This window comes from Oryzias melastigma, linkage group LG18 (assembly GCF_002922805.2).
Source record: "Oryzias melastigma strain HK-1 linkage group LG18, ASM292280v2, whole genome shotgun sequence".
NCBI lineage: Eukaryota > Metazoa > Chordata > Actinopteri > Beloniformes > Adrianichthyidae > Oryzias > Oryzias melastigma.
Window position 1 is genome coordinate 18426332 of NC_050529.1, and position 10020 is coordinate 18436351.

At 37.8% G+C, this 10020-nt stretch overlaps 1 protein-coding gene across 1 annotated transcript; it reads right to left on the minus strand.

Moving 5' to 3' along the window:
- Positions 1 to 2010: 2010 nt before the first annotated feature.
- Positions 2011 to 7228, minus strand: tmem185 (transmembrane protein 185). The gene is made up of 7 exons (XM_024288618.2): positions 6997 to 7228; positions 5340 to 5516; positions 5015 to 5222; positions 4138 to 4221; positions 3829 to 4005; positions 3552 to 3675; positions 2011 to 3440 (listed from the first exon to the last, which is right to left on the minus strand). The coding sequence occupies exons 1-7, from the start codon at positions 7032 to 7034 to the stop codon at positions 3190 to 3192; spliced, it is 1059 nt and encodes a 352-aa protein (XP_024144386.1). The 5' UTR covers positions 7035 to 7228; the 3' UTR covers positions 2011 to 3189.
- Positions 7229 to 10020: the final 2792 nt, after the last annotated feature.

Consider the following 10020-nt stretch of genomic DNA (forward strand, 5'->3'; position numbering starts at 1 on the left):
CGAAAAAAAGCAATATCACAATAACGATAATTATCGTTTTATTGCCCAGCCCTACTTTGATTCCATGATAACAACCTGCTTTGTATAAAAAAGCAAAGTCAAGTCAATCTACTTGCATGTAAGTGCTCCTGGGTGCAAACAGTTGACTTGAATTTTAGCAAAGAAAAAACATGTAAAAATGTAGCATGAGCAACAAAGGCAATACATTTTGTGTTTGGACCAATAAAATGGAGGCTATTTGGTCCATTGACCCTCTTTTTACTCCTCCATTACTTTGATGTGCTGAACCTACATATTATTATGCACCCTGAATTTTGTATGAAAAATATGTCCAAACTAGTAAGTATATTATTCATAAAGTTTGTCAAATAGAAAAATGACAATTTCCCATTTGCAAATACAGTAATAAATAGAGTATACTTATGCAGCGCTTTACTACCTTCTTAGAAGGCCTTAAGCACTTTATATTCACAATCCCACCTGTGCACACTCTGATGGTGGCTCCTCTGCCAAACACTGGTGGAAACCTATAACAACAAGGATCTATGTGCGGTTTAGTGTCTTTCTTAAGGACACATGGGCGAGCAGGGAATAAATCAAATCTACAATAATTTGAACAATGGTGGACCACTCTATCTATGGCCGCTCCAACATTTTTGAAGTTTGACTTTTAAAATAATCCTTATAACAGAAAAAAGCCCAAATGTTGGCCTTTTAGTTAATATAAATAAAAAATGGACACTATGATGGACACAGGGGAGTAGATGACACATTTTCCTGAATCTGCCACATAATAAAACTAAGCACTTCAGTTAAGCAAGAAATACAAATTTTCTTCTTTACTGAAGTTTCATATAGTTATGCATGAATGAGACCATAGAACAAAATTATTTTTCTATTTCACTATTTTCAACATATATACTTGGCGTGCAGTGATTCACGTATTATATCCAATGGTTCATGGTTGTTGATTCACTGACGTAATTACTCCGATTTACAAACACATAAACCTACAAATACAGTAATCTCCCTTTGATTGACAACAGTTAAAGTTAAAGTGTGCTGTTTAAAAATTCATTTCAACATTTTTCTTCAGTTTAAAGTTTAAAAAAAAAAATGACTTACTTTTTCTAATGAAGTCCTGTACCCAGCTCAGACTCCTTCTGGTTCTGAAGAATATTCCAGTCTGTAGAAGTCTTCCTTTTCTTTCTTGAGTTTTAAAAGTCTCTCTGCCTCAATGACGATCCTACCAGTGGCGCGTCTCCACAAATTCCTGAGGTAGCCACGTTATCCTCCATTTTGAAAAATATGCAAAATAATCTGCACAGCATTTGGTACCGCTAATTCTATTTCTCTTTAGGCGCGGTGTCACATTCTCTGAGCTCACCAGCGCCCTCTGTCTTCAGGCATGCGTACTGCGGTAAATGAGGCTTACTGCTGTGTATTACTAAAGCGTATTTTAGCGGATAAAAGGACCAAATTAGTCACAAACTGGCACCAATGTAATCAGACAGATAGCAAGAAATAGATAAATGAAGTAATTCAAAATAAAACGTATTTTATGATAAGAGAAAGACCGAAACAGTACGGCGCGTGCGTCAGCTGCAGCGCGCGCCAGCAGCAGCAGAGGGGAGGCGCGTGCTGCTTTCTCCCCCGCCGATATCTCGTGTATTTGAACCATAGACTGTAAAAATATTCTAAAAAAAAAAAAAACATAGAATAAAAATATCTAAAAAAAAAACATTTTCATTTTAATCATGAAAAAGTATATTATTTTATTTTATGTGTGTATTTTTTTAAACTATATTCTCCCCTCACACTAAGATTTTGGAGATAATTCCAGGCCCTGAATACATGGTAAGATAGCCTAAAATGAACAAGCAGACAACGGGACATTAAATATGTTTAATGAATCTCTGAAGTTGCAAAGTGAGTAAAATGAAAAAAAGAAAAAAAAAATCAGAACAGGATCCTGAACCCGCATTCAGCTTATCACACAAGGACATAGTGTGGATCCACACTTCCGCTCAGTTTTAATGCGTCCAAACACAATAAGAAAGGTTTGAGGAAACATTCTGTCAGGCTGATATGTATACATTAAAAAATGTGTTTTTCTAGCGTTTGAACACATGGATATTGTTCCTCCAGAGCTTAAAAAAAAGAGGATGTAAAGGAAGCAGATCTTGAATGACTCGCATGATGCTACTTTAGATTGAATGGAAACAGAACCTTCTGGTCCCAAACCTGACAAACTGAAAAAAAAGAAAGGAATACAAAAAAGAAAAAAAAAGAAATCGCTGAGGTCCAACAGTGCTCGTCTTGGAACAGGTGAACAAAGTGCCGTTTCCAACTGTCTTTTCCTTTTGGAGCAAGGTTTCAAAGACTTCCTTTTTCCCACAGGTCCTGCAAAGAATTCCTTAAAGCCCGGTTGTAATTGAATATAAGGGAATGTGAAGAAATTCCCCCGCTCCTTGAGACTTCAGCAGACTAATTTAGTCTAATTAGGTGGACATTTCCAGTTCTAAGCATCTCTGAAGCATCAACACGCTTCTTTGTTTTTTACTTTCTTTCAGTGCAAATCTGCAAATAAAGAATTGTCCAAAAACGCGTGGAGGAAAATGGACTAAAAAGTACTTTTTGAAGACTTTCTTTCTGTAGAAACTGAGCTTTTATAATGAACGCAATAACAGCCATCTCTTAATAAAAATAACTAACAGTCTTCCCTTTAACTTGAACCATGGTTTTTCTGCCTGCAGGACCAAAAGTGACATCACAAATAACAGGAAATTGATCCCACGACCAAAGCGGAGTCTTCCTCTCCAATGGTCCCCCGTCACAAAGGCTGAGATTTGGGTCATGCCTGCTGTACTTGCGTTGAAGAGAATTACTGGAGATATTTCAGTGGTCTTTGAGTACATCTTCAGAAAAGATCAAAAATGTGAGTGAGGAACACAGTGCCACTTCACCGAGTGGTGAAGTCAAATCTGCTTTATAACAATTTCAGGAAGAGTTTCAGAACAGCTAGAGACGTCGAGGTGAGGAATCTGAAGCTTTACTCTTGCAGGTCAGTGCAGGGGAGCAAAGTGAGTCCTTCCAGACAGCATGTTTAAAAAAAACAAACAGTTTTTCTACTGTTTTGGCATTGGAAGTCTAAATTATCCGTCCGGCAGCCGCCTCACCGCCTGCCTGTTAGTCGGGCAGGTCGATGCACAGTTTGGGTGGCGGGACAAAGTATTTCCCGGGGCTCTGCGTGATCACCACGCCGGTCTTCTTGTGGAACATGGGGGCTATCTTTGGTGGGGGTTCGGGTACTGGCAGATCCTCGGGCGCCTCGGGGTCTTCGCTGCGCTGGAGATCATAGGAGACGTTGCCGTACTCTCTCAGGAAGGGAAGCAACTCCAGCAGAAAGTGGCAGAAGTCTTTGCGGATGCCGAACCACCCTGTCAGAAAACAGAGTTGGGAATGACTTTTTTGACAAGAAGTTGGACATAAAACTGTAAATAATGAGAAAAACAATCAATATTAGCATGATGGTGGTGTAAGACTCTTACAGTGGTTTCCTCCTTTTTGACCGAAGGTGGTGGCCATAAGGGTGAGCAGAGAAAGCCACAGAGGAACGAACACACACACATAGCTCAGACTGTTATGTTTATCCAGCTTGTGCACGAGAAGAATCTGAGGAGACAAAAGACAATTTTCCCGTTTCATTTTCTAGGATATATTTTCTCAGTAGCTTGTCAGAGATTTGCCTGAGTTGTGGGCGGGACTGTTGGTGTGAAAAAACCCTAACCCCCCCCCCCATTCCTTCATAAGGAAAAAACCACAAACCTCAAATGTGAGAAGTGGCACGACGATGGTCATCCAGCTGATCGCCATGGTGATGTGAGTCCGCCGCTGCTCTGCGATGATGTCAATGGAGCGGAGGAAGAGGACCGACCAGATGATGTAGTAGAGGACGACAAGGCACAGGAAGGACATCAGGATCCACAGGGGGACGCACACAACCTGAAGAGAACAAGACGTTAGTCAAAGACTGGATTAAAACACACATGCGTCTGTTTGACATTAACCTTTACCATGAACCACTACAAATAAGAACATGTGACTTTTTATAGCTATGTCATTTGTGAGCCTCACCAGCCACGGCCAGTTGATGATGTTGTCCAACCGAAGAGCGATGAAGATGAACTGCAGGATATTCACAGAACACAACACCTCCAGCTGAGGAGAAGAGAGGTACAGAGGAGTCAGGCTATAAAAAGGACAAACACCAAAGTATATAAAACCATTTTATATTAAAGAAATCCCATTCAGTCCCTAACTTGTTTTTTAACTTGGCCTTGAGGACTTGAAGATCAGCCCCAGATACTTCTACTTTCTTGCCTTCAATATGATCTTTTAGTCAATTAGGTAGGAGATTAGGATACAGTTGGAATAATCTGGACTTTTTGGAATACTACATTGGATCATAACAGTCACTGTAATTAAAGATATGCCGGATGTTTTTAGGTTTTAGTAAAAGCACTTTATAAATAAAATGAAGCAGATAGAATCAGGGGTGTTTTCCAAACTGAAGCTGGTTGGAAAACATAATTTAGAAGGTTTATCTTCAATTTTAATAAAGTCAAATGCATTTAAAGAGCTAATTGGAGAATATTTTAAGTAGAATAGATGGATTTGTCTGATTTAGCAACAAACTGTGTAAATAAAGTAAAAGGAAACTGAAATCAGACTTCATATTTTGTCATGCCTCATCACATTGAATCCTGTAGTTAAAACAAATAAAGAAATTCAAGCTAAACAAACAATAAACAGCTCATAAGAACTTCTGTTGAAGCTGAATAACCTGACAAACCCACAAAATTCATTTTCAAACTCTAAAAAGGTCAAAAGACAACAAAGTTGCCATTCAAATTCTTAACCATCAAAACGTAACCATCGGACTACTATTTCAAAACATGTCGCTTCATTTTTTGGATCTAACAACTTGGTAAAAGTCGGCTTTCTTTCTTACCTCAAGGGAGCGATCGTGTCTAAAACCCCAGACACACGCGGCCACGGACACCGGCGACACGAAGAAGAGCGGCATGAAGACCAGCAACCAGAAATAGTTTCCTCTGGCTATGCGATCACACACCAACACTTCAAACATCAGCAGCAGGACGTGGAGCCCCACCGCTATTAGCATGGCCTTGAACTCCACACATGTCTCCCCTTCAGCCCTGAGGAGAGAGGAGGCGCAAGAAAATGACCAATGTTGAGGGTACCAAATTTCAAGGTGAAGATTGACAATTTATAGACTCATATTCCAGTGCAGATGTCAGTATATGTGAGGCTACCTGTACTGAGGGTTGTGGGCCCACACTCCAGTGCCTACAGAGGCTCCGATGATCACCAGCAGCTTCCACAGCCATATTGGTGTAAACACGGCCCAGTAGCTCCACTGGATGACGCCATCCAGCCTCAAGGACAGCAACACGGAGAAAAGCAGCAGGCAGGAGTAGATCAGGAATTTACTGCAACGGAGAAAGGAAAAGCAGAATAAGGCACCAAATAATGAACAAATGTCCCATTTTGATGTAAGATTAACACATTTAGAACACTAGTTCAATTTAAATAAGTAGTAGTAGTAAAAGTTTATTGCTTCTTGAATTATAAACTTAAAGTCCTACTCTGATGAAGATCACATTTTTGGTGTTTTTAACACGTTCTTGTTGCTTTTTTCTTACAATAGAGGATATACACAAAGAAAATGTAGCTAAAAATTGAGTTTCTGAGTATTTCCTTGTTCAAACAGTTGAGAAACAGGAGCAGACAAAAATGTAGTTAGAAAAAGCTTGTAGTAGTGACATAAAAGCTACAATTGGCAGCCCACAAGCTCCCTGCTTAACTCCATTCTGATGCACTCGTGGACAAATAGATCCACAAACGTCTTCATTTTCCTCTTGTGAGCTGGCATCTGGCTCAAAACTGTACAGCAGGATAGCACCAATATTAATCACAATTTTTGTTGCACCGGTAATGTTACGTTGGGGGTGTTAGGTGCTGCCCTAAGATAGCACAAGAGCATGTAAACAGATGGATGATGGGAAATAGGAGCAGGCTTACTCCATTTTAACAGTCTCGCCCTCAACTTCTGCTGTTCTGCAGAGACTACTTTTGTTTATTCTGCCAAAAAAAATGCATTTTCATAGTTAAAAGACAGCTGGGAACAATTTTAAATCAGAAAATGATTGGAGTGGGACTTTAAGTGTATACACGTTTGGGAGGCATTAAATAAAATGAAGTCCTACAAAGCAATAGTAACATATAGTGTCAGAATTATCTGTAAGCAACATCACTTCCATGTTAATAGGTTACCAAAACGTAATAAATTTGGGTTCTGCTCAGAAATTTAGACACTAAACTGATTAGGTTCGCAAAAATAACTCCAACCTGCCAGCAGATTCTGACCAAATAAACCACTTTACTATTTAAATGGTCTTTTAATTGATAATCATTATCACTAAGCATTCATTTATGCATTATGAAACTCACTAATGTGTTTAAATAAATCTCGTAATTCAATGATATTCCCTTATCCCAACTTGAACTAGTGTGAACTTCTGACACTTCCTGCGGTCTAATATTATTTATCTTTAATTTCTACGACAAAATCATTAAAACTGAAATATATTTGATAGTGAAAATGTAAGCATTGCTAGCATCATCTAAATATCTTATACTATTTATAGATAAATTGTTTATTTTCTTAATAAATGACACTTTGTTGAAGTGTTGTTGACCTAGCGCGTGCTAGCGTGTTAGCCGGGCCTGCGTTAGCAAGAAACCATCGTGTATTCCTGCCCACTGCAGGTAAGACACGTTACGAACAGAGGTGGTGTGGTTGAAACAACACGCAAAACTTCTTTAATTTCACCAACAAGGTAAAAACAACTTGTCTTTTCCTATAAACTCAAAAGCTACAAGTTAGCAACTCAATTCAGTTAGCATTACCTCGGATTGAAGTCCTGAAATAGTCCTCTTAAATTCATGGCGGAAGTGAAGCTGGCTGGCTAGCTAACATTGGATTCCTCGGTGATTGAAATCACTTTACCGCCTATTCTGACTGACAAACATTGTAAGATTAATAACTGCTGGTTTTTATGACTCCGACTCATCACAGGATCTTTGTTGTTGTTATTTTTCTTATTATCCGTCGGCCTTGACGTCACTTCTACTGTTTTTAATCAGTTACTTTTGCTCAATACTGCCACCTATCGACCAGGATGACATTTTCCACCTACCTGAACTGCAATTAAGAATGTAGAATTTTGTGACAAATGCATCATTTTAGATGATTGTACCTTTGCAAAAACAGTTTAACATAACACATAAAATCAAGCAACATTTTATTACAATACAACTCTTTCTAGAGCATAAAAAAAGTAAATTATTCAAATAAAGCCTTCCTATCACTCGTATATTCCAGCTGGAAAAATACTGCAGTTGTTTCTATTAATTATAGTGATGACACTGTGCTATGTGTGAAGTTTTAAAAAGTCCCTACAGATACCTGCACGTTTCAGTGATGTTTCATAAGACCAATTTTCTTTCTAAATGCCGATTAAAAAGAAAAAAAAATCTATTCTGACATTTTTTTTCAGCCAGGAAATGGGCTTTATTAAACATAAAACAACAATATGCAATAACAAAGTGAATTATTTGAGCCAGATAACGAGGCCATTTATTAATGACCAAATAATGAGCTGCATTTGAAGAAAAGACTAAAATGACTCAATTAATATTGTGAGAAAACTTTAATCTCAAAAGAGTTTTTATGAGGAGGAATTACCTTCACTGAATTAACAAGTCATTTGTTGTGCAAGGATATTTGTTTACTGTTTGTTGTCTCCACCGTCTATGTTCTGTCACATTTTCTCTTTGTGTGTGGCTGACCTCTAGAGGAAATTTCCTTGAATGCATGCGAGAAGAACATTCAAGGCAGTAACAGCCAGTGTTGGGCATCTCACTTCAAAAAAGTAATTAGTTATAGTTACTAGTTACTTCTCCCAAAAAGTAATTGAGTTAGTAACTCAATTACTGCATCTTCAAAGTAATTAGTTACTTGGAAAAGTAACTCGTTTTAAATTACTCTTTAAATATGGTAATATTTTGTATTTTTTCCTGCGTTACAAATAAAAAAAATAATTTACATTCAATAATAGATGATAACCGACAATAGTATACTGGTATAGTTTTCCAATGGAGTCATATTGTCTAAGTTTAGGATACACATGAGAGAGGGTTTAGGGAAAGAATTTTCAATATTTATTTGTCAGAATTATCACACAAAACACTGCAACAAGTGGTATATAAAAAATGTAACTTCACACAAAAAAGGTAAACGTTTCAACTATTAACATACTTCAAGTATCTTACCTACAACTATAATTAAACAAAATGGCTTAAAAAACTGAAAGTGCAAAACAATAATAAATTAATAAACTACAATCATTAACCCATATTTCTGCTAAGAGGAGCAGCTCTCTGCATCTCTTTTTTCTCTCCCAAAATCCCGCAGCCCCGCCCACTCGCTCCGGAGTCTGCTCACTGCGTTGATCTGTGCGCGCTCGTGTCTGTCTGTGTTGTGTGTGTTTTATAAATATTACCCCGTTTCTGCTAAGATGAGCTACTCTCTGCCTCTCTGTTGTCGTTTTATTATCTCCCGAAACTCCTCACTCCGCACCGGAGTCTATCCACGTTGATCTGCGTGTGTACGTGTCTGTGAAAAAAGAAAAAAAAGTGTGCGTGCCTGTCTGTTTTGTGTGTCACTGTGCTCGCGCGCACACGTTTGTGTTGTGGTTGTATGTTTATATCCGTGTCTACCGCCTGTTTAGATACAAAAAACATAATCACATTTATCAATCGTGGCCTTTTATTGTGAAAAACTGGTTATATTTTGAAAAGAAACCGGATTTTCTCATGTATCTTGATGCAACTTGGGGCGCGCAACACAAGCAACTTTCGGGTGCGAAGCGCCCAGCTCCAGCAAGATCATCAAACTTTGAAGTAACGCGCTGCGATTTACACGAAGTAACTATAACGGCGTTACAGCGAGGATGAAAGTAATTAGTTAGATTACTAAATTACTTGATTTATAACGCCGTTAGTAACGCCGTTATACTTAAACGGCGTTAGTCCCAACACTGGTAACAGCTCAGGCATCTTAACTTACCTTCTCATTGTACTAAACCAGGGCTGTCCTAAAGATCTACCACCCTTCTTTTTACCTGGATATGTTACTCCGAAAGAGACACTGGAGTCTGATAGTCAACAGAAATAGTGCAAAGAAAACTGCAACAAGCAACTCAATTATTGAGTAACAAGTTGATTTTATTGTAGCTGCTACCTCCATTCCACTAAATGACACTAGTGACTCCAAACTTTATCTGACTGTGATATGTTTATTTTTTATTTTTGGTGTGGTAAAATATAAAAATAGCAAGCACTTTAAAATAGGCCAGAGGGAAACTGTAAATACATAAACACAGGTTCACAGTCATATTTCAAATGCAGAATTATTATATGTAGCTTCATGTTTTGCTTCTCTGATGAGTGCTAGCTTTATAATGGTAATGTTAGCGTACCATACAGGGACTTCAGCTGCTGCCTCATAAAAAAAAGCTAATAAGAGTAGAAAAAAATTTAGTATTAATAAAAAAAAAAATCATCTACAAAAGAAAAAAAATACAATTGGCTGCCTTAATATTTCAAATGTTTTGAATATCTAAAAACATGCTGAAGGTTTTTATGAGGCAAAACTATACAGTCCCAACTGTAATGCAAGTCATATATAATTCAGTTGATTCTTAGATGTGGTCAAATGTGCACTTTTACAGAAAAGGCAATTTTCCTGTCAAATTTTTCAAGACTGAATTTCAACTTTAAATATTATACATAAACATAAAAAAAATACTTAATGAAGGTTTCCAGTTAACTAACTGGAAAAAAAACATTGGGCATAATCTTTTTTTTTTT

Excerpts from the sequence above, each read along its gene's own strand:
- tmem185 (XM_024288618.2), bottom strand. The coding sequence starts at position 7,034 with ATGAATTTAAGAGGACTATTTCAGGACTTCAATCCGAG. Across the intron at positions 5,517-6,996 it reads TTTCAGGACTTCAATCCGAG|TAAATTCCTGATCTACTCCT; the intron begins GTAATGCTAACT and ends TCTCCGTTGCAG. Across the intron at positions 5,223-5,339 it reads GCCCACAACCCTCAGTACAG|GGCTGAAGGGGAGACATGTG; the intron begins GTAGCCTCACAT and ends CTCTCTCCTCAG.